Genomic DNA, 25,681 nt, shown 5'->3' with positions numbered 1-25,681 from the left:
GGGTAAAGACCTCTTCCCAAATGAAGTGGTCAAGGAGGTAGTTGACAAAGCCGCCACGGAGAATAGAAACCCTCTCTGGAAGTGGGGCATGTCATCGAAAAGGAAGTCTTCTCCAGATGAAGGTCCCCAGCTTAAGAAGAAGACTAAGAGACCTAGATTACCTTCTTGGCCTGCCAGACAAAAACAACATCCCACAGTCACCATGACCGCGGTGCCCCAAGTGGTTGCTCAATCTCAAACCACTTTCCAGGCGGTACCTCAGCAGCTGGTTGCCCAGTCACCAGCATTTAACCCTGCATTTGAGAGACAGACCACTACCTTTCGTCCCAAGGGTAGAGGTTCTAGACGGGGGTCCTCAAAACACGCGGTCAGGGAGGTAAATCCTCCGGAAAACAGAAGCAATGAGATGCTTCAGGTAGGAGAGAGGCTCTAGCAATTTCAGGATCGTTGGACCTTCGATCCTTGGGCCCACAGCCTAATCAAGAATGGACTTGGATGGAGCTGGAGCGAAGATCCACCATCATTTCCTCAATTCTTCCAATATTCCACCCCCTACTGGAAGAATATACCCTAGAACTATTGAGCAAGCGGGTAAAGGAGGGCAAAGTCCATCAAATTCCAGGGAAGGCTGTTTTGTGTTCCCAAGAAGGACTCAGACAAACTCAGTCATTCTGGACTTGTCGCCACTCGACAGGTTCATCGAGAACAACAAGTTCAGGATGTTACCCCTTCAACACATAAGGACCCTGTTACCAAAAGGGGCGTACACAGTCTCGATAGACCTGGCAGATGCTTATTGGCATATTCCAGTCAACCGCCCCCTCTCCTCCTACCTAGGATTCAGGCTACAGAAGAAAAAGTAGGTCTTCAGAGCCATGCTCTTTGGAATAAACATAGCCCCAAGGATATTCACGAAACTTGCAAACGCAGTCGTTCAACAACTACGCCTAGAAGGCGTTCAGGTAGCAGCATACCTGGATGACTGGCTGGTGTGGGCAGCATCCAGAACGGCTTGCCTGCAAGCATCCAAGAAAGTGATCCAGTTCCTGGAACATCTGTGATTCAAGATCAACACCAAGAAGTCTCGACTTTCTCCAGCTCAAGAGTTTCAATGGATGGGAATCCATTGGAACTTGAAGTCACAGCATCTCTTCATTCCCCCAGGGAAGAGGAGAGATATTGCAGGATCTGTCAAGAGACTACTGAAATCCGACAGGATCTCAAGACGCCAACAGGAAAGAGTACTGGTCTCTCTCCAGTTCGCAGTAGTGACAGACCCAGTGCTAAAAGAAGACACGCATCAAACGCTCGAAGAGATCAAAGAAGACCGGTACCGACCTTACTACGATCACTTCTCAAACCATGGTCGAAGGCCAATAACCTAAAGAGGACTCTGCCCTTGCAACCACCTCCACCGTCGATGACCATCCACGCGGATGCCTCGCCAGAAGGATGGGTAGGTCACTCCCATCGACGGAAAGTCCAAGGGACCTGGTCTTCCCTGTTCAAGACCTTTCACATCAACATTTTGGAGGCCATGGCAGTCCTTTTGACGCTGAAGAAACTTTCCCCTCGCAGATCAGCCCACATCAGGCTGATCCTGGACAGCGAAGTGATAATGAAATGTCTGAACTGTCAAGGCTCGAGAGCGCCTCAAGACAACCAAGGGATACTGGCCATCTTCCGCCTGGCGGAAAAGAAGAGATGGTATTTGTCAGTTCACCTCCAAGGGTTCCGCAATGTCACGGCGGACGCTCTATACAGGCTCAGGCCGATAGAGACAGAATGGTCCCTAGACGCAGACTCAGTCTCCTTCATCTTGCATCAAGTCCCAGAATTGCAGATCGACCTCTTCGCGAGGAGCGACAACAAGAAACTACCTCGTTATGTAGCCCCATGCGAGGATCCTCTAGCGGAGTTGTCGGACACCATGTCCCTCGATTGGAACAGATGGGACCGGATTTACCTGTTCCCTCCGAGCAATCTCCTAATGAAGGTCTTCAACAGGCTGAGATCCTTTCGGGGAACGGCAGCTCTAGTAACTCCCAAGTGGCCAAAGAGCAACTGGTTCCCTCTGGTATTGGAACTGAAGCTGAGGCTGGTCCCTCTTCCGGACCCAGCACTATCTCAACAGGTCCAAAAGTCGACTGTCTTCGCTTCATCACAGAGAACCCAAAACCTTCATCTCATGATTTTCTCTCTTTAGCGGTTAAGAAAAGATTTGGGATCTCAAAAGGCAGTATAGACTTCTTAGAAGAATACAAGTCTAAGTCAACTAGGAGACAATATGAATCGTCTTGGAAAAAGTGGGTTGCTTTCGTCAAAGCAAAAGGACCAAAAGAAATCTCAGTGGACTTTTGTCTGTCCTTCTTTATCCACCTTCACAGACAAGGTCTGGCAGCCAACACAATAACTACGTGTAAGTCGGCTCTGACTAGACCTCTATTATATGCCTTTCAAGTAGATCTGTCGAGTGAAATCTTTAACAAGATCCCTAAGGTATGTGCTAGACTCAGGCCTGCAGCCCCTCCGAAGCCCATTTCATGGTCCTTGGACAAGGTCCTACACTATGCCTTAACAGTGAACAATGAAGATTGCTCTCTTAAGGACCTGACTCAAAAATTCATTTTCCTGTTCGCTAAAGCCTCAGGGGCTAGAGTTAGTGAAATAGTGGCCCTATCCAGAGATGAGGGTCATATTCAGTTCACAGAAGTGGGAGAACTGAATCTCTTTTCTGATCCAACCTTTCTCGCTAAGAACGAGCTACCCACTAAGAGATGGGGTCCTTGGAGAATCTGTCCTCTGAAGGAAGATGTCTCACTGTGTCCAGTGGAATGTCCAAAGGTCTATCTTCGAAGAACTTCAGACTTCAGGGGAGGACAGCTCTTTAAAGGAGAAACTTCAGGATCAAACTTATCCCAAAACAACTGAGGGTGAAGATCACCTACTTTATACACAGAGTGGATCCTGACAGTACACCCGCAGGTCATGATCCAAGGCAAATTGCTTCATCACTGAACTTCTTTCAGTATATGGACTTTGAGCGTCTTCGCTCTTACACTGGATGGAAGTCATCCAGAGTCTTTTATAAACATTATGCGAAACAAGTGCATGAGTTGAGGCGTTTTGTGGTGGCAGCAGGTAGTGTGTTAAAACCTGACATCTAGTACTGTGATGAACAGTGAATTGATTGGGACTCTCAATTATCGGGTAAAGGTGTTGACACCTTCCAGTGCAACACTGTTGAGTGAGTGTCACCATGGTGACACTAAAGACTGTTCAAATTATTTCAGGTGGAGAACTATAGAGATAACACCCGTGCCGTGTGTACTTTACACAGTGTTAATAATATTCAACATTACAATTTCAAATTCAAGTGTGGCACTAATTATTCTATATTTTCAGGTGGAAACAATAAGTTTCTGTATTTGTTTGTATGTTTCTCATTACTTATATTAACATATATTACACATGTTACTCTATGCTGGATCATTTATTGTAAATAAATGCATACCAATGTGTAATTGCATCTTATTTCGCCCTACAATGGATAGAAATAAAGTATATGCCAGAGTTTTATTAACTAGTAACCTAAGTAAAACTGCATATGATTGTATGGAGGACAACAGATATAGCTGATACTTTTGCTCCTACACAAAATACAAACAGTAAGACTTTTGTATATCTAGCTGATGCTATGTTTCGATACATTGTACAAACTGTGAGACATTTGTATATCTAGCTGAGGCTATGTTCCAACACAAATATACAAACTAGGAGACTCCTGTATATCAGTTGATGGTATATTCCAACATAATATGCAAATCGTGAGACTCTTGTATATATAGTTGATGCTATGTTCGTTCATACAATACATGCAAACCTTGAGACCCCTTTCCTACTGTCTATTATGACTCTTCCCTGCATGGGGCAGGAAGCACTAACATCGTCTATGATTAGTAGTAATGACGTATAACGGTAACGTCATATGTCTCAATTGTCTGGATGACCACAAGGAAAATTTGTCACAAGGTTAATTCTCTGGTAAACTTCCATCAGAACGACATGGTTTGAGCCCAAAAAATGGATTTTTAGCGAAGCGAAAAATCTATTGTTGGGTGAGATAGCCATGTCATCCTGATGGACCCACCCTCTTTTTCTATAGAAAAGGCCTTGGCAGGATCCCTCCCGAAAATACTACATCTGTAGCACCATGCTCAATGCTACAAGGAATAAGCGCCATCTTGGATACAGCGCCATCTAGATACTCGTAATGGTACGGGAGGAAGGGTAACCTTGATAACGGCTCCCCTTCTGTTTTTGCCACTTTCCCCCTCGAAGCGAAAACGCTATTCGGGGTGAAGATTGCTAGGTTTCGTATCAAGATATACTTCCCCTGATATTATCGATATCCTTAAGAGAAAATTTAAGGATATTCGTGCCAAGAGTTAGAATTCCGGAGACTTGAAGGTTAATTCTCTGGGAATATCACCATAGCCAAATATCCCTTAGAAAGCTACCAATAGGAACCTTTGATCAGGACGATATGGCTATCTCACCCAAAAATAGATTTTTCGCTTTGCTCAAAATCCGTTAATTTTACTGTAAATGTTGGATACTATCAACACTGTGTACAGTGTACACATGGCATTAGTGTCATTTGTATAATCCTGCACCTAGAAATGAACAGTCCTAGTGTCACCAGGGTGACACTCACATAAAAGAATTGCACTGGAAGGAGTCAACATCTTTCCACCCGAATTGAGAGTCCCAATCAATTCACTGTTCATCGCAGCACTAGACGACAGGTTTCACCACACTACCTGCCACCACCACAAAATGTTTGAGATCATGCACTTGCTTCGCATAATGTTTGTAAAACACTCTGGAGGACTTCCAATTAGTGTATGAGCGAAGACGCTCAAAGTTCATACTGAAAAAAGTTCAGTGAGGAAGCAATTTTTCTTGGATCATGACCTGCGGGTGTACTATGAGGATCCGCTCTGCGAATGAAGTAAGTGAGCTTCGCCCTCTGTTGTTTTAATGATAAGTTCGATCCTGAGGTTTCGCCTTTGAAGAGCTGTCCTCCCCTGAAGTCATCCTACAGAAATCTACATTATAGTACGTTAATGAATGCCACAGTGTGTACGTTGCTGTTGTCTGGGTGGTCCAATGATCTCACCAAGCAACACCACTGCTACGATAAATATCCAGACACAAAAGTTATCAACAGCCAACCTTGGCAGTTGTAATCAAGACAAAGTTCCAAGCTGGTGGCATAAGAAAACTTAAAGTTTAATGGCGTCACAAATGTATTGTTTTTTTTTTCATTCAAGTGTCCACTGCACTAATATCCTAAGAATTCCCTACAGTAAAAACTAAAACATCTGATCACAAGCTTGAAATCTCTACATCACGTCCCCTCCACTTTCACTTATTGTCAGTAGTGTACATAGGATCAACAAACACTTATAGTTCAGCTTACACCTGTGCCTCTATATCTGTTTTGATGCTATCCTTCGGGTAGGGTATGGAGTGGACCATCTGGGAAGTATACTCTCATTGTGCCGATAGTAGAGAGTGCAAATTTCCTTTCCGACGCGTGATGGCCTAACATTCTCGAGCAGGTACATCAAACTAACTCTTTTCCCTCTCTTTACTATTATGGATTCTTTAAGGAACGAACCCCCATCCCCTGGATACGCTGACTCTCCCCCGGCACTGTTGACGACCTCTGCTAATGTGATAAGGGATAGCTCTGTTGATGACCTCGGAACGGGAAAGGACCATTCTACTGATATTTCTAAATCGAGTAATTTGGGTAACACGAGGAAACTTCGAATCCTCCATGTTACACAAATTTCAATAGAAACAAATTATGATGATCTATGTAAAGCATTTGAATGCTATGGATGCATAAAAGAAATAAGGATGAAACTTGAAGCTGAAACTTGGGATTCATGGATATCTTATAGTAGTTATGACGAAGCATTTAGTGCAATAAGTAATTTGAATAATATTAAAATTAATAACTTGAATGTCGCGGCTGCTCTCTGCGATAAGGTACCAAAAGATTTAGATGTGTACAGGCCTGCCGATTGGTTGGAAAAAGGCACAGATTTAGTCATGCCCTCCCAGAGAAATCCAAAACCACCGATGTGGCTTATAGCTGAATCAAAGGGGGTTACAGGGAATTATTTTAAGATATGCAAATTGATTCAGAAAAAAGTAGGAACTATTGCACCAGGCGATATATCTCGTTTCGGAAAAAATAGTTTCCTTATCCATGCCAAATCCAGTACACAGTCGGTAATATTGTCCAATATGAAAATAAATAATGATGACATTAAGTTAGATGTCAAACCCCACCTAAATTTTAGCTACGGAAGGGGCGTAGTTTTTAACAGAGACCTATATGATTTTACAGAGGAGGAGATACTGGCCATGTGTCCATTAAATGTTTGGAAAGTTCATAAAGTCCCAGGTACATCAATGATAATCCTTACGTTCCAGGATGCTGATGTACCTTTTCACATTATTATCGAGAACGAAAGGATTAAAGTAAGACCCTTCAAGCAGAAGCCATTGCAATGCTTTAATTGTTTTAAATTTGGGCACCCGTCCAAAGTTTGCAAAAATGAGAAGATGTGTGGTATTTGCTCCAAATCTTACCATGGAGAGTGTGCACTTGGAGCCAGGTGTTTAAATTGCAGCTCGAATCACAAATCCACAGACAAGATTTGCGAGCTATATAAGTTGGAGGAAGCTGCCCTCAACAAATCAAACTTAGAACACATAAGTGTGACCCATGCCAAAAGACTATTAAATAAATCAAATACATATGCTAAGGCATTAAAATCAAACCAACCTAGCACTGCCAATAGCTCAAAAAAAAGTATACTATCTGACAAAATGTCAAATAACGAGGTAACCTTATCACCTCCTGAGGCTTTACCACGGTGTATTAACACTAGGTCATTGCCCATTGCTGTACAGCCTTCAGCTGCCATTACAAAAAGTAATACAAACCTCTCTCAGGCCATGTCCTTGCCTGATCTGATGGAGGTTCCACTTAAGACTAACTTACCTGATGCACCTGTTGTGGGAAAGGTGCAAAAACCTCGAATCCCACCATCTATTAATCGCAAAAGAGAGAGACCTCCATCTCTCTCTCCACCCTCCATTAGAAACGTTAAGGTTATGACATCAAATAAATTTGATGTTTTGTCTGTTGATGTTTCTAATGAACCAGAAGATGGACTGAATAAATCAGAAATTCAAGTTGAGGTCCACCATCCACCTCAACAAATAGATAAAAAGAATACAAAGAAAAACACCAACGTTAAACCCAACATAACAAGACCACCTCTGAAGAAACATACTGGTAATAATGTTACATTAAAAACTGCTAATGGGAAGACCTCATCCAAGATGTCTTCCAGAAATAATCCATAGTTTTCTCCTCCATTTTGCAATGGAACTGTCAGGGTTTGAGGGCGAAATATGAAGAACTTAAGCTCCTAATTCATGAGCATTCCCCCATAATTGTATGTCTACAGGAAAGTATGCTTGATTCTAACACTCCTAGTCCTCGAGAGTATGTTAGCTATAGAACACCATATAATCAACAAGCAGGGAGCCATGGCGGAAGTCTCATGTACATTCGTCGAGATGTTCCCCAAATACCCATGTCTATACGTACAACCCTGCAGGCAGTTGTTGTACAAATTGATATAGGGAGAAAATATACAATATGCTCTCTGTACTTACCTCCAAATGATAATATTTTATATGATGATTTAGCAGAGGTCATTCAACAACTCCCTCAACCTTTTCTCTTACTGGGAGATATGAATGGTAGACATCCTTTATGGGGTGATGTTTTGGCCAACACAAGGGGCAATATTATCTCATCAATTGTGGAGAATGAGGATGTGGGGCTCCTTAATACAGGAGAGCCCACACACTTTCATGTTCAGACAGGTACTTTGTCATGCATTGACCTTTCAATTGCAAGCTCTAACTGCCTTCTTGATTTTGATTGGAGGACATTAGATGATTGGCATACTAGTGATCATGCACCAATCATTATAAACACCAACAAGGGTCCGCCTTTGCAAAGATCGCCACGTTGGAATCTAGACAAGGCAGACTGGGTTAAATTTTGTGAGCTAAGTGAAATCGAAGGGAGAGCAGAACAGTTTGAAAGTGTTGATGATGCCATAGACCTACTGAATGGAACTCTTCATACAGCAGGAGTCAATTCAATTCCCAAAACAACAGGGTTATTCAAACGACGACCAGTCCCGTGGTGGTCTTCAGAACTAACTGCACTCCACAGAGCCACAAGAAGATCTCTAACACGATTGCGTAGACGCAGAACTGATGAGAATTTAATAATGTACAAGAAATGTAGAGCACAGTTCCGTCGTGCCATGAAAGAAGCAAGGCGCCAGTCATGGATGTCTTTTGTTTCCTCTATTAACAGTAGAACAGCACCATCTTCTGTGTGGAGGAAAGTAAAAAAGATAGCTGGCAAATTCACCCCCAACCCACCACCAGTGTTGAGGGTGAATGGCCAGTATGTAACTGAAGCAAATGAAGTTAGCAATGCCCTGGCTAATCATTTTTCAAATGTATCCAGCAAGTGTGAAGGAGCCCCTGGTCACCAATATAGGAGCACTGAAGAAAAGAAAATTTTAAATTTTGCAACAAGAAGGGAAGAGTCGTATAATTCTCCTTTCACTGAAAGAGAATTTGATTCCGCACTTGCTCATTGCAACGATACAGCCCCTGGACCCGATGGAATTCCATATGCAATGATTAAACATGTACATTTTAATACAAAGCTATTTATTTTAAGCATTATTAATAGAATATGGCATGATCATAGCTACCCAAGTGTTTGGGAACTAGCCATTATTTTAGCCTTTTTAAAACCCGGTAAAGACAAGTTTTTAGCAGCAAACTATCGTCCTATTGCATTGACATCTTGTTTATGTAAAATCATGGAGAAGATGGTCAATGCAAGGCTGATATGGTACCTTGAAAAGAAAGGTATTTTATCACCGATTCAATGTGGATTCCGAAAAATGCACTCAACGACTGATGTGTTGATACGACTTGAGTCATCTATTTGTGAAGCGTTTGCTTCCAAACAGCACCATGTTACAGTATTTTTTGACCTTGAAAAGGCATATGATACCACATGGAGATATGGTATTCTTAAAACCATTCATGAATTGGGATTGAGAGGAGAGCTGCCACTATTTATTCAGGCATTTCTTTCACGTAGAGTTTTTCAAGTGAGAGTGGGGGAAACTCTATCAGAGAGTAAGTGCCAGGAAGAAGGAGTTCCTCAGGGTAGTGTGCTGAGTGTAACCCTTTTTGCACTAGCAATTAATGGGATATCCTCAGCCATTCCCCAGGATGTTCTCTCAACACTATTTGTGGATGATCTCTCAATATCATTTGCTGGCACTAGAATGGCAATGGTTGAGAGAAAAATCCAACTCTCTATTGATAAAATTATCCAGTGGGCTGACATGAATGGATTTAAGTTCTCGACAAGTAAAACTACCATTGTCCATTTTTGTCGTATCCGGGGAGTACATCCAGACCCGGATATATACATTAAAGGTCAACGGATACCATGTGTATCGGAAACCAAATTTTTAGGTTTGATATTTGACTGTAGACTTACATGGGTTTCTCACCTAAAAGCGCTAAAAGCTAAATGTGTTGAAGCTCTGAATATCTTAAAAGTATTGTCCCATACATCATGGGGGGCAGACCGCAATACTATTTTAAAATTATACAAGGCCTTGATTTTTTCCAAAATTAGTTATGGTTGTGAGGTATATTCTTCAGCCACCCCAAGCCGGTTAAAAATACTAGACTCGATACATCATGCAGGTATTAGATTATCTACTGGAGCTTTTAAAACCTCGCCTATCCCAAGTCTCCTTGTTGATGCTGGAGAGTTACCTCTAGACCTTTACCGAATGTCTTCCATTCTTCGGTATTGGTTTAGATTGCAAAGACTCCCTAGCTCTCTAGCCTTTCAGACTGCAAGCCTTGTAAGACACGCATCATACTTTGAGTTGCACCCAAAATCTCCTCAACCTTATGGCTTTCGGGTGAAACGATTTTTAAATAGTCTGGATATAATTAGAAATAAGGTACTTCCATTCAAGGTATCATCAACGCCTCCATGGAAATTACCTGACATATCTTTTTGTAAATACTTTATTGGAGTTAAGAAGAATATGACTGACTTAGAATCCAGGTCTCTTTTTATGGAACATGTCGAAGAACATAGGGGATCGACTTTTATATATACTGATGGCTCCAAATCTGATGCTGGCGTTGGATTTGGAGTACATAGTAATGATTTTAATTGTAGAGGTGCACTTCCTCTAACAGCTTCCATATTTACTGCCGAACTGTATGGCATATTAACCGCTATTGAGAAAATAGCTTTGGAAAAGGAGGGTAATTTTACAATTTTTAGTGATGCAAGGAGTGTTCTTCAAGCTTTAGAAGTTTTTAATTCTAGTAACCCTCTAGTTTTAAAGATTTTAGAATGGCTTTTTATTATTGGACGGAAAGGTATAACTGTTTGATTTTGTTGGGTTCCAGCACATGTAGGTGTGTCTGGGAATGAGAAGGCAGATTTACTGGCGAAGAATGCGGCATCCGAGTTGCTACCAAGGAGGTATCCCATTCCATGTAACGATCTCCTACCTTACATCAAGAAATTGGTTTGTGATAAATGGCAACAGCACTGGGACAGTCAAGACGGCAATAAAATGAGGGAAGTAACAAATATCATATCACCTTGGAAGTATAACATGATTCCCCGAAAATGGGAGACGACTCTTTGTCGTCTCCGTATTGGTCACACACGGTTGACACACGAGTTTCTGCTGAAGGGCCAACACCAACCGTATTGCGAGGACTGCTTATTACCTTTAACAGTGAGGCATTTGTTGACTGAATGCCCTAATTTTACTAACTTGAGAAATAGATATCTGTTTGAGGCTCGAGGTGAGGATGGCAGGTTTATCCTTGCCAAGATTCTTGGACATGATGTGTCTTACTATGCGAGCGGAATTTTTAGATTTATTTCAGAAGCAGGTCTTCTGAAAACTATTTAACTATTTTAATGACTTCTTAATTTTTATGGTTTTAATCGAATTCTCTTTTAATTTTCATATACAGTAAATGGTATCGGCGTCAATGACCTTAGATGTCAGGATGCCAGAAAACTTTCAATCAATCAATCAATCAAACACTTATATCTTCACTTTTGAATCCCATTGTTGCAGTCCAGTATTCCACATGCCCCACAGGTTCAGGACATGTACAAATTAGGCTCCTCTACTGCCTGACTGCAGATCCTCTTACAACACGTCGACCCACGACGTCAGGGGCATAGCTACGCCTCTGGCTGTCAAAGCAGATTACTGAGTGATGTAGGTTCTTTAAGCCAGTGTGTGAATGCACCAGACGACTTTCACAGCCCATTACCTGCAAGACGTGATCTACAGGAACTTGATACGATCTCTGTCGGTCCTGAGGTGGCTGCACAACAGCTGGTTAGATACCTCAAGCTACTTATTGGATAAGTAGCAGAATGTTGAGGGCACTGTTACCTGGCTTTAGTCTGTGTGAATGAAAAGGAATGACTGGCTTTTTTTTCTTACCCTCCCCTCTGATGAGGAAAGCAGCAGCCTTGGTTCTCTGTACAAGCTGACCTCAACCACTGCGGGTAAACCATGCTCCTTTGTATTCCTAGTATTTTGTCAACACTGTTGTGTCCCCATACCCTGGCGTGGTGGTATTGGGAAAGTCTTAGTCCAGTGGTTTTTCCCGCAAGGACTCGGAATAACTTTTACTTTGACTGTCACACTGCTTATCGTAACTCACAGCTTGCGTAGGGCGCAGACCTTGCATAGCATGGTTTAGTGAGGTGTAAGGACTCCTTATTTTTGGTACTTACCTATTCAGAATAAGGAGCCCCCGGGTAGCCAAAAAGCCAGTTGGGCAGGGACATCCACCCTCCTAAATGGTGAGTCACCCCTAATAAATAGCCTTGTTTTGTATTCCAGTTATAGAACAAATGAGAAATTCGGATATAATTTGTATTTTTCCTAACAATACAAACCTTTAGCTATTCATACAATTATCTTGCCAACCTTATCCCGCTTGAAGTGGTACCTCCGAGCAAAGTAAGCTTAATCACAGATGTGTGAGTGGCAGGAGTAGTAAGCCCCCCCCCCCCCCGATAACTAGAGGGATGGGTAGTTAACCCTCGCTTAATTTTAATGGTTCGTCATTTCAGCTTCACTAAAAGTAGTACCCCTAATAAAAAGCTAAAGGTTTGTATTATTAGAAAAAATACAAATTATCTCCGAATTTGTCATGTTCAGTGTTTTCGTTCAGACGACTCGTAGCCTACGCCACTACGCATTTTCTTGAAGCATGACGCAACTTCTTATGTGTTGTCTCTTGCACAGTATGTTATATCTATACTTTGCAACCTGTTGCGAAAATCCTCTCTGCCAGAGGAGATGCTGGATAGTCTCCAGGTGTGAAGACAGCAAAGTTACTCTCTGGTGGAAAATGTTGGCATTTAGTTGTCTGAGTAGATCGTGTCATGTGGGAAGTTCTCTCAGCAGGTCCGTCAGGAGTTGCAGAAGTTCTGGGAACCACTCTGCATGATGCCATAGTGGAGCTATGTGGGTCATAGAAAAGTTGACTGATGTTCTGTCCTTGTTGAGTACTCTTCTTATGAGACAAAACGGGAATGCGTAAACGTCGATGTTGTCCCACCGCTATTGGAACGCATCTTGCCAGAGAGCCTTGGGGTCCAGATCTGAGTGGTAGTACAGCGGTAGCCTGAAGTTCAGGGACGTTGCGAACAGGTCCACAGTTGGTAAACCCCACAAAGTCAGGACTTAGTTGGCTACTAGATAATCCAAAGATCATTCGGAACCCAATATCTGCGATGCCCTGCTCATATTGTCGGTGAGAACATTCCTCTTGCCGGGCATAATGCGATCTGATAGTGAGACCGAGTGGACTTACGCCTATCTCAGTATTTCTACTACTAGATGGGATAGGGGCTGTCAAAAAGTACCTCCTTTCTTTTTTATGTAAGGCATTATCGTGGTGTTGTTGCTCATCACCACCACCGAGGGACCCACCAAGAACTGGTAGAACTCTTGAAGGGCCAGGTATACGGCCTTCATCTCAAGGAGATTTATGTAAAGGTGCTTTTCGTACTGACCAGAGGCCTGAGGCTGTGTGGTGCAGCCCGGGGGCCCCCCACCCATCCTTTGATTCGTCTGAAAACTGCATCAAATCGGGTGAAAGGATGAGAAGGTCAACACCCTTCAGCAGATTCTTGTCTGCTAGCTACCATCCGAGGTCTGTCCTTTCCTCTGGTCCCATGGGGATCAGAGTGTCCGGGGAATCTAAGGCCTGATTTCAATTGGACGTCAGTTGCCACCAGAGGAATCATATCTTGAGGTGACTGTTGGGAACCAGACGGTCCAAGGATGACAGGTGTCCAAGGAGACATAGCCACCTCTGGGCTGGGAATTCTTCTCGTCTGAGAAAATTTCTTTCGACCTTTCCTAGCCTCACTACCCTGTCATCTGATGGGAAGGCTTTGTGTAGTTTGGTGTCTAGAATCATGCCCAGGTATACCAGTCTTTTAAGTGGGAAGCAGGGACGACTTCTCAAGGTTTACCACGATCCCCCAGATCTTGGCAAAGCCTCAGAAGTTTGTTCAGTGCTGAAGTAGGGTTGCCACTGTGTTCGCTAAGATCGGCCAGTCATCCAGGTAACGGAGGATCCTGTGTGCCCAAGATGACACTACGGCAAACACTCTTATGAAGACCCGAGGTGCTGTGGAAAGACTGAAGCACAGCACCTTGAAGTGGTATATTTTGTTGTCGATGTTGAACCATAGATACTTCCTTGAAGATGGATGGATTGGGATTTGGAAGTATGCATCCTTTAGATCCAGTGTACTCATGAAGTCCTTTGGTCTTACCGTTGTCTGACCATGTCTGCCGTATCCATGATGAACAAAGTCTGTTTGACAAACTTGTTCAGAGCCGAGAGGTCGATGATTGGTCTCCAGCCTCCAGATGCCTTTCTCACAAGAAAGAGTCGACTGTAGAAGCCTGGGTACCTGTCAAGGACCTCCTGGAGAGCGCCCTTCTCCAACAGGGTCTGGACTTCTTCCCGAAGGTCTAGCCCCTATGCTGATCCCATTGCAAAGGAGCTTACTAGCACTGAATTCTTTTTCAGAGGAGCGAGAAATGAAATGAACGGGACACGATACCCTGAGTAAATCACGGAGACCATCCAGGGTTCGGTCCCGAGCTATATCCACCTGATCCAACAGCTCTGTAGGTATCCCCCCACAGGTGGACAAGCTGGGGGATCGCCTTTCTTAGAGCTTAAGTCTTCTGCCGCCACCTCTCTGCTGTTTGCCTCTGCGGGAGGACTTTGTGCCTTTCTTGTCCTTGACAGGAAAAGGTTTTTTAGACACCCTCTTATCTTTTGCTGCCGTCTTGCTGGTAGAGGCTTTCAATTGGTTGGGCTTCAGTGGAGTTGGTAGTTTATGGGGCCGCTATGTCAGGGCCCTAAGTAGGAAGGAGTCCTGGTTGGATTTTCTCCACCTTTCCGCAGCCTGCTCGATGTCTTTTGGCTCGAACAGTGAGGAATCCTCCATAGAGGAGTTCCGGAACCTGGCGATCTCGGCATTAGGGACCTGTTGGTGGAATCTCTCGGCCACCGCATCCCTTCATTTCAAGATGGTATTGGGCGATAGGTTCACAACCTTGTGGGCCAGAAACTCAATGGTGTGGGTGCCTGAGAGAAGGAAGGCCTCCATAGCCTTCCTGGTACCTGCCTTAGAAAAATCTTTGGTCCATGTCAGGATTCCCACAGATCCTAACCAAAGATCCAGCCACGGCGTTGCCTACATGGCGTACTTAGCAACCTTCTCCTGGTTCAAGATCTCCGATGCCGAGAACGTATCCTGACAAGAAGAGGCCTTCTCAAGAGTGACTCCCCTAGTCAGCTCTTCAAAAGAGTGACAGAGAGGTAATGTCGAGCATGGTTCATCCAAGATCTCATAGTACTTCCTCTGGTGGACACCCGAAGGTAGGAGGAGTTTGGCAGACGAGCCTGAACGATACGACGTAGAGAAGTCGGCAAGCTGGGAGGCAACCTTACGCGGAGCACCCCTCAATCCCTGCGACCAGGGCAGAGCCGCACTAGACTTTGGAGGACTCAGGGTGCCCAAGATACGGTCCAGGACCGTATCCTTGCCTTCCTGAGTGGCCATCTCTGGGTCTAACAACTCATTGAGGGCCCTCACACAAGCCAGAACCTACCAGAAGGCATGCTCTGACTCTCTCTGGTCATTGTTTGAAGATGGAATGGCAGCAATGTTCTCGTCATCCACTGCCGGGTTCTCGTCCCAGGTGGGTTGCTGTCGATACCTGGAAGGCTGAATAGGCTCCTGACCCCCTCCCTCTGTGGGTCTTTGAATCCTAGAAGAAGACTTGGGAGCTGTCTTGGAATCCTTTGACTCCCTTTTGGGTGGGATGACCTTTGCGGGGAGAGGACAAAAAACCTCTACAGGATCAGCCGAAAGAGTCTTCTTTGAGAGCTTCCTCCGACGGGAACAGTTGGGGAGAGTTCGACAATGACTCCTCCCTGTGAGTACCTCCCAGATGGGAAAAGGAGGCATCGCTGGGTAGAGGCAGAGATGGCTTCTCTGAGAAGACGTCTAACCTCGTACCTCTCTTAGGCGTCAGCTTGACTCTGGACAACGGTAACTTGTTGGAAACCCCTCTCTTCCTTTTCAGGGGAAATGCAGCTGCATTTTGTTGCCTTGAGTCAGAGAAACGGTGAAGTCTCCCAAGGAAGGCCTCCGCAGGGCGAGGATGGTTAATACTAGGCCCAAAGGCCTGAGTTAACGGCCCTGACTAAGGCACTGAAAAATGGCTGTTTGCTCATGAATGCGCTATCCAACAGCTCCCCAGAAGGGAAAGAGTTCAAGGGTTCTTTCGAGGAGTCCTCATCCCCGATAAAAGAGGGAGCAATGACACAGGTTCCTTCATTGTTCTGGAATTCTCGGGATTTTAAAGCCCTGAAACTTACCCTCTTCCTCCTTCCCCGGAGGTCGAGCTGTTATGCATTTGCAGGTAGGGGAATGGGGCGAAGGTGAACTGTGATATCTTGAAAGGTTCTTACCTTCCTGTTACTTGGAGGATATGATGGTCGGTGTTCCTCTCTTGCCTGATGTTGGTTACTCACCTTCATGGCTAACCACTGGGTGGTCGGCAGTGGCTGAATAACCGCTTGGTGCCGTGCTGGAGAGCCTGGCGATCGCTGAGGAGCTGCCTGAAGCTGGTGTGTCGTCGATGGGTGTTGACGAGCCGGTGAGCGATGACGCATCGACGAGCGTTGCCACGAAACCATGGGAACAACTGCCACACTCCGATGAGAGGGCTGGAGATGAACCAACGATTACCGAGGCGAACAGGGCTTAAGAGAAGTCAGAAAAATTCTTGGGTCAGCAGACGAGCGATGATGGTCTACTGCGCGGTGAATTGGCGATTGGTGAGTGGGCAGTTCGTGAGGCGCATGCCTCAATGAGGATGCCTGACAAGCGGGAGAACACTTGGCAGGTGCTTGACACTTGGGCGAACACTGTCGAACAGGTGGATGGCTAACAGCTGGAAGGTCCCGACGCTGGCGAGCAGGCAATTTGCGAGATGGCAGTTGAGCAAGCGATTGATGAGCTGGTGATTCACGAGTCGTCGGCTGGACAGGGGATTCATGAGCTGTCGGCTGGACAGGCAATTGACAAGCTGTCGGCAATTCACGAGCTGTTAGCAAGGCAGGCAATTCACGAGCTGCAGGTCGGCGGGAGTCTAGACGTCGAACCTGCACAGGTACGAGATGGAGATCGCTGCACAGTGGCTTGGCAAGCAGGTGAACAGCGTGAAGATGGTCGGCAAACCTCTGCTTGGCATTTAGGTGATGAGATGTGCCCCTAAGAAGGGAGCACATACTCCTGAGGAAATTGCGAACAATCCCTTGCAGAAGAAGAACGAACCACAGTTCGTTCAAGAGAAGATGAGTCCAGAGCCAGGTGAGGGTCGGGAACCATAAGGGGCAAGCTGAGCAGAATCCTCCGAAGAGGAGGGCTGCGGAGAAGACTTACCAAAAAGACGTCTCGACCGAAGGTGAATGGGCACTCTGAAGGTGTAGCGAAGGACGAGCATGGCGAAGTACCCTGCTGCGATGACGTCCCTCAGCATCCGGGGATCAGCAAGCCTACCGTCGGCAGGCCTCCGAAGAGGAGTCTCCATGAGAGACTCTTGACGCGAATGAAAAAGGGGAACACTCGTAGGAGAGATGTGCCTTGAACTTGGCTCCCCCCCCCCAAGGATGTTAGTCAGGGGTATAATCACAGTCCTCGGCAGCAACGGCAGAGTAATCAGAAGAAGCCTCATCAGGGCAACAGACAAGGCCTCTGACACCATCATGTCGACCATAGACAAGGGGTGGACATCTGAAGCTGATGATCGCTGTATCTCAGCACCTGGGTGAAGTAACTGCAGCAGCGCTTCCTTGGAGGCAAGACCGGGCAACCCCAAAGTAGGCTAAACCCATAAAAGCGGAGAAAGAGACACTGCTTCCCTCGGGGCGAGAGCCGGGCCCACCTCACTAGGGGAGGCAGCACCATCTCTCAAGGACCAAGATTGACCGTTGGTTAAATGGGAGCTTCGGAGGAAGGTCAGGAAGCGGAAGAAGTGTTGGGTTTCATCTGCTTCGAAGAAACCTTTGAAAGAGAAGAGTTATCACTAGGTTTATGGCAGTTAATTAATAGATGATGGGAGGCAGAAAATTAGACGACTTTTACATCGTAAAGAGGACTTATTGTCTAAGTTAATTTTCACCGAAACGTGAGGAGAAATCTTCTTCAAAGTGAATATATGTATCTCTTCAAGTAAATCACCAACAGAACTCTGAATCTCTCTGATTACATAACAGAGGAAATATTAGTCTCTCGCTAACTTTCAAATTACTAGAACAGTTTACGGTAAAATGCTCATAATTTGTACATAACAATGAATCACATGTAAATTACAGACACACTCGGGGAGTAAGGGATACAGAGCAAGTCACTATTAATCTTCTTCCTTCAGTAGAATAGAAATTTGTCTCAAGTCTCAAATCTGGTTTATTAACTAAAAATTACAATCTTAATTTCTATGCAAGTCAAGCAGGAGGGAGGGGCACACGTTACTCGTCTCACATGTTAAGTCGTAGGCAAACATTACTCCTAAGATTGCAACCTAGTGGAGTGTCGTTTGGGCGTACTGGGCGCCCAGCAAGACGAGAGGGCACGCGACCAGGTCTGCGCCCAACTCCTCTCACCCTACTTCCAAGGGTAAGTTTATATGGCACCTGTCTCTATGGGGATCAGGCGTTTCCTCGAGGAGATAGGTGGTAGCCTTTTACTACGTGACATATGCAATCTAGGTCGCACAGATCTAGGTTTCCCCTCCTCAAATCTCCTCGAAGGGATCCTTCCCCCCACTAGAATGACTGAGGCACCCAGTTTGCCCCTGCCCTTGTTCCTTTGCCTTAGCATTAGAACAAAGAAGCAGAGGTAGAGAGTGCTGTAGAAAACAGAAATACTCGGAATCGTGTAATAAGGAAAAAGAACAAAAACAAAGTAAATCAAAGGTTAGAAGAAACAGTTGGAGAGGAAGGAGACGAGTGTCTGGTTTTCCTGAGCCAAAAGTGAAAAGTACCTAGACAACATAGGTGTGTGTGAGCGGGGGTAGCTGGCTATCCTGCCTACCCCTGCTAACTAGCAGTGTGGTAGCACCACCTCACTAGAAGTCTTATAGCTACTTTCAGCTTTGCCAAAATTATAGTCCCTGATGAATAGCGTAGGGCTTATATGAGTATCGGAAGAATTACTTCTGAGAAACACATTAGGTCTGTCTCTTCTTCAGTTACACAAAAAATTGGTTTATTGAGAAAGTCTTTTAGGATTTTCAATGATCAGTCTATTCTGAAGAAGTGTTTTAATTCTTTGAATCTACCTTGTTTTGCGTTTTGTTCTCCTGTCTTTTAATTAGTTGGTTAGGCATGTTGCATAAGATTTTTAAATATTTAACTTAGCCGGTGAATATATAGCTGCAACTCTGTTGCTCGACAGACAAAAAACTGTACAAAAAAAAAACTCGCTAGCGATCGCCACACAGGTTGCGGGTGTGCTCACCAGCGCCAACTGTCGGCCAGATACCAAACTCTATGTAAACAAAGGCTCAATTTTCTCCTCATCCCACTGCGTCTCTATTGGGGAGGAAGGGAGGGTCGTTTAATTTATATTCACCGGGTAAGTATATTCAAAAATTTATTTTATAATTAAAATATCATTTTTCATAATTCTGACCATTCTTCACATTCAGATCTTCCTGGACAATACCACCAAGTTTGTAATACTAGGTATGCAGTTAACTCTAATAGTCAGGCCTTCTCCATCAGGAGTTTCAATGCTACATAGTATTCTAGAAGTTTTATTCCAGCTATGACTAATTTGCAGAATGATCCACCTAATCGGATAGTTGAATTAGTAGAACTTCAAAAGTTCAAACTTGCAGCAAATGTTTTTATGTTGAGCAGGCTGACATAAGCCTCTTTTTATAGTTTATATATATGAAAGATCTCTTTCAATGTTGTTACTGTTCCTAAAATATTCTATTGTTTTAATATTGTTATGTTCTTAGAATATTTTATTTTAATTTTGTATTACTTGCCATATATTATTTATGTCCTTATTTCCTTTCCTCACTGGGCTTTTTTTCCCTGATGAAGTCCTTTGGCTTATAGTTTCTTGCTTTTCCAAATAGGGTTGTAGCTTAGCTAATAATGATAATGACAACAACAACAATAATAATAATAATAATAATAATAATAATAATAATAATAATATTGATGTCCCTCTGCAATGGGTCCAATTGGTTTATTCAACTTCCCTGGTCCTCCTGGGATCTAAGACCATTCCTAATGTCAAAGACTATCCTAAGGACACCCTCAATGTCTCGGCAACTGAAATGGAGATGGTGACCCGTTGGTCATCCATGCTAAATGATTTCCGTCTGCAACCTCCTCTGACAATCTCCAGCGCTCACCTCACGTTGTGGGAAAATTTACACCTTGCCGCCAGACGTACAAGCCCCCAGCAAGGCAACACATACCGAAAGATTTAAACACTGAAATACATATCTTCGTGTGCACCAACACTAGCAAGCCACTGCTGACACCCCCTTTCAAGGGCCCTTTCCTCATTGTCCATCGCAAACCAAAGGCTTTTTAAATTACCATTCATGGCAAAGAAGACTGGATCTTCATTAATGGTCTAAAACCTGCCTATCTCCTGCTTACCGTTCATCTTTCTTGAACAGAGCACTCTATTTCACATGTATGTATTTTTTAGGGGGGGGGAGTCATGTACTGCACTTATTTCATACACTCTCATATGCTGTAATGCTATTGCTCTTTTTTTTCTATCTCTCGCACTCTCCCACAAATGGGAAAACCTGTTTATGTTGCCATTGCATGTTTCAAATTTTTTGAATTTTTGTGCCATGGTTGCCCTCAACCGTTTGTACATAAGCTCGTTATCTTGTTGAATAAAGGCACTTACACTCACCTTGCCCTTCTGGTAGTACCTAACAGCTACCTCGCGACCCTACCAACCCATTATTCTTATACTTGGTATGTGAATCTTGCTGACATCCCCTGTAGGGATTACGAATTTTCTTTATATGGGACGGTAATATTCATGTATGACCCAGGGCCTATCACTTTCTCTTATTAGAAAGAGATAGGGGGCGATAGTGGTCTTTCTTTGCTTCTCCACAGATCAGGACTGGAACAGTTCCAGGAAAGTTACAGAACCTTCCAGATTTGTTTTCAAGGGGATTTCCAGCCATCTAATCAGTGAGTCTCCCCAAATAAAGGACTCAGGTTTGTATGGATAGGAAAAAATACAAATTACCTTAAATTTTTATTTTAATTTAGAAAATTATCATTTTATTTCAGAAAACTCCAACATTTTCATCTTGCCCTTTTCCAATGATAGTTGTTCTCTTATTATTTCAGAATTTTCATCTCAAAGGAAATAATCATCCGCCTCTTGTTACAAGATTGTGTAAAGTATCAAAGATATCTGCAAAAGATACAGGACTGGGAAAAAGTAAGAAGACGAAAAAGAGATACAGGAATGGGAAAAAATAAGAAAGGTCTGTGTAGGTTCATGCAGTAAGATTTGGAACTTTAGTATTAACTTTATCTTTGGACACTCTTGGAGATAATATTGAAGAGGATGTCATCCAGTAATAGGGAGAGGATGAAAAACTCTGAATCATCAGAAATTTCAATAAAGAGCGAAATTGAAGATTCCTTTTCACGCTCTGCAGTCAAGTTGGAAAATTATGATTTTATGGACAGTGTTGGACTCTTTGATGATGACTCTCTTTTCATGGATCCAGACATGGAATTCAAAGCAGAGCCAGAATTTGAAGCAGAGCCAGAAATATTTGAGTCAACCGAAGGTGACATGAAATATTCTTTCGACTCTGATGTCTCCGAGAGTGAGGAGGATGTACAAATCAGCAAAAGGGAAGTCAATAAAGAGGAGGAGGAGAAGAGTGTAAAGACAGGTGTGAAGGAGGAATGTGGCATACAGTTGGGATCCAGTAGAAAAGAGGACAAAGGAAAGGGAAGAGGAAGAGGGAAAGAAGGTTTACAGAATAAGGAGGAGCAGATCGAAAACAGTAGCTGTGAAAAACCTCTTTGTCAAGAAATTGATTCCAAAACTCACGCTGATGTTGGTTTGAGAGAGAAGTCATTTGTGGGTGGGAATTTTGAAAAACAATTTATTGGAGTAGTTGAACTCCCCAACACTCACAAGCTAATTCACACTGGAGGCCAGTTCAGATGCAGAGAATGTGACAAACCATTTTCTAAGGAAGTTGATCGTAAAGCACATTATGAAACTCACACTGGGAGGAGGTCATTCAATTGTAGTGAATGTGGCAAAGGGTTTTTTCGGAAAAAGGATCTCATAATACATTTAAGAACACACAATGGGGAGACGCCATTTAAATGCAGTGTCTGTGACAAAGAATTTTCCCAAAGATATCTTCTCACACAGCATCATAATATTCACACTGGGGAGAAGCCATTTAAGTGCAGTTTCTGTGACAAAGCATTTTCTCAGAGAGCTCATCTCACACATCATCATAGAATTCACACTGGGGAGAAGCCATTTAAGTGCGGTGTCTGTGATAAAGCATTTTCTCTCAGAAGTCATCTCACACGGCATCATAGAATTCACACTGGGGAGAAGCCATTCAAGTGCAGTGTCTGTGATAAAGCATTTTCTGAAAGAAATATTCTCACACGGCATCGTAGAATTCATACTGGGGAGAAGCCATTTAAGTGCGGTGTCTGTGATAAAGCATTTTCTCGTAGAGCTCATCTCACAGAGCATCATAGAATTCACACTGGGGAGAAGCCATTTAAGTGCAGTGTCTGTGACAAAGCATTTTCTCAAAGAAATAATCTCAAAGAGCATCATAGAATTCACACTGGGGAGAAGCCATTCAAGTGCAGTGTCTGTGACAAAGCATTTTCTCAAAGAAATACTCTCACAGAGCATCATAGAATTCATACTGGGGAGAAGTCATTTAAGTGCGGTGTCTGTGACAAAGCATTTTCTCCCAGAAGTCATCTCACACGGCATCATAGAATTCACACTGGGGAGAAGCCATTCAAGTGCAGTGTCTGTGACAAAGCATTTTCTCAAAGAAATACTCTCACAGAGCATCATAGAATTCATACTGGGGAGAAGCCATTTAAGTGCGGTGTCTGTGACAAATCATTTTCTCTCAGAAGTTATCTCACACGGCATCATAGAATTCACACTGGGGAGAAGCCATTCAAGTGCAGTGTCTGTGACAAAGCATTTTCTGAAAGAAATACTCTCACAGAGCATCATAGAATTCATACTGGGGAGAAGCCATTTAAGTGCGGTGTCTGTGACAAAGCATTTTCTCTCAGAAGTCATCTCACACGGCATCATAGAATTCACACTGGGGAGAAGCCATTCAAGTGCAGTGTCTGTGACAAAGCATTTTCTCAAAGAAATACTCTCACAGAGCATCATAGAATTCATACTGGGGAGAAGCCATTTAAGTGCGGTGTCTGTGACAAAGTATTTTCTCTCAGAAGTCATCTCACACAGCATCGTAGAATTCATACTGGGGAGAATCCATTTGAGTGCGGTGTCTGTGATAAAGCATTTTCTCGTAGAGCTACTCTCACAGAGCATCATAGAATTCACACTGGGGAGAAGCCATTTAAGTGCAGTGTCTGTGACAAAGCATTTTCTCTCAGAACTAATCTCACAGAGCATCGTAGAATTCATACTGGGGAGAATCCATTTAAGTGCGGTGTCTGTGATAAAGCATTTTCTCGTAGAGCTACTCTCACAGAGCATCATAGAATTCACACTGGGGAGAAGCCATTTAAGTGCAGTGTCTGTGACAAAGCATTTTCTCTCAGAAGTCATCTCACACGGCATCATAGAATTCACACTGGGGAGAAGCCATTTAAGTGCAGTGTCTGTAACAAAGCCTTTTCTCACAGAAGTACTCTCACACATCATAATAAAATTCACACTCAGGTCATCCAGCGCATTCCTCAGGTTGCAAATGGGGGCACCCCCTCACTATGAATAATTAAGGTGAGGGCAGCTTGGAATTAGATAAGAAGCTGTGGACAATGAGGAACTCAAATAAAAAGATGTCAAGCAATGAGCAAAGATGCTGGAAAGGTAGCGACCAGAATAAAACGGTCTCCTTAACTTGTCCCTGCACTAGGCGGGTTGTTGAGAGCGATGGTGCAACTTCAATCCGTGCATGAGCACCCAGCAGGGATCCCCACCAGATCAGAAAAGTCCTGATCCTGGGCCACAGCAACCATCAAGGCAAAGAACCAAAAGGAAAAGAAGACTATTTCAAAGTGTTAAATGGTCCCTTGCGGAGAAAAAAAGAGTACTCCTGTACTGCTTCACCTACTCAAGGTATGAGGGGTGGGGCAGACATAGAAACCAAGCATTCAAGGAAAAAATTAGATTCCAATTTACCACCTGAGAAAATTGCTGCTACCAATATGGGACTATTAGCATTGATAGTTTTAAAAATTACAAAATATCTCCCTGAAGAAGAAATATAAAATATAAAAAAAGAAGCTGAGGCTAAAGCAAAGAGTGACTATGAAGAGAGGCAAGTGAACAACAAGAATATCGAAAAAAGTAGAGGGGACAGAAATGAGGAATGGGTATTGATATGGGCAATGGAGTTTGCCCAAGTAAAGTTCACCAGACAAAGAGAAGGATGTAACAAGGGGCAGAGAATATTCCATCATCACTGCCCAAATAAGATTGGTATATCAAGATCAAACCTCACCCTCCAGAAATTTGATTTCATTGCACATAAAATTTAATGAAGCCGAAATTTAAAAGATGAGGGAGGATGTTTGAGACAAGGTAAAAAACAACAAATGCCCCATAGAGGAATACTGTGGAAAATACAGATCAAGTCCAGCAAAGACCATTACCACCAGCACCTCAGAGCACCACAACCCTAAGGCAAGAAAGACAAGTGAGGACGGCACCACCAGAACTAAGAAGAAATGGAAACCACACACTACCTAGGCGACCAAGAAACATCGAAACAGAGCTTGACCCAGAACAACAGGAATTAGAAGAGGAACTGGCCAGTAAAACTGAAGAAATCAAAACAATATTAATAGAATATCGACTAAGCTGATCAAACTTAAAGAAAAGGAAGAACTAAAAGCCTGGGTGAATAAAGTCAACACAAGGCTTGCTAGAGGTCCCGGCAGGAGTAAGTCTGACAGAAATTAACAATATCAATTATGGTGTAGCCTGGTACATACAAAGTAAGATCATACCAGGAGTAATCCAGCCAAAGAAAAGAATTGTAGAGCCAATATGGAAAAAGAAACAATATGATAAAATAAACCAGTTAAGGGCAGAGATTTTGCAAATGTCCATGTATATGAAAGAGCAAAATCACTCTCAAAACCTGCTGAAGAAAATAAGAAAAATAAAGAAAAATTATTGAATAGATACAAACGAGCGGAAAACTAGCAGAACACCAAGCCAAAGTAAAGGCCCTAGCTGCACAAATAAGAAACAAAGAACATAAGATAAAAGCAAAACAGATAAACAGGCAGGTTGGTAAAAATCCAAAAATTATGTATAAAAATGGGGCAAAAGAAACAGTCGAGGTACGAACACCACCGAGCATGGAAGATCTGGAGAGGTTTTGGAAGCCACTGTTTAAAGACCAGAGACAACACCAAGAGACTTCATGGATTAACACCATTAGACAAAAGAACATCCAGAAACAACAAATGCCTCGTATAAGGTTCACCACAGAAAAGTTAGCCAGAAAAATCAAAGAAGATAATAATTTTAAGACTCCAGGAGTAGACAAGATTCCAAATTTCTGGCTAAAAAGGATCACAG

General features: G+C 43.4%; 1 protein-coding gene across 4 annotated transcripts in view; it reads left to right on the top strand.

Annotated features, from left to right (window-relative positions):
• LOC137618630 (zinc finger protein 665-like) overlaps positions 1-24,569 on the top strand; it is a 235,402-nt gene extending 210,833 nt beyond the window's left edge. For all 4 annotated transcript variants that reach the window (XM_068348740.1, XM_068348741.1, XM_068348743.1 and 1 more), the window contains one exon: positions 21,223-24,569. In XM_068348740.1, the coding sequence (XP_068204841.1) occupies positions 21,446-23,860 (2,415 nt within the window). In that variant the 5' untranslated portion in view covers positions 21,223-21,445 and the 3' untranslated portion in view covers positions 23,861-24,569. The remainder of the gene's footprint in view (positions 1-21,222) is intronic.
• Positions 24,570-25,681: the final 1,112 nt, after the last annotated feature.

The sequence above is a fragment of the Palaemon carinicauda genome, chromosome 25, assembly GCF_036898095.1.
Source record: "Palaemon carinicauda isolate YSFRI2023 chromosome 25, ASM3689809v2, whole genome shotgun sequence".
NCBI classification, from domain to species: domain Eukaryota; kingdom Metazoa; phylum Arthropoda; class Malacostraca; order Decapoda; family Palaemonidae; genus Palaemon; species Palaemon carinicauda.
The sequence above is the reverse complement of the archived record's forward strand: the minus strand, read 5'-3'. Positions and strand labels throughout refer to the sequence as shown.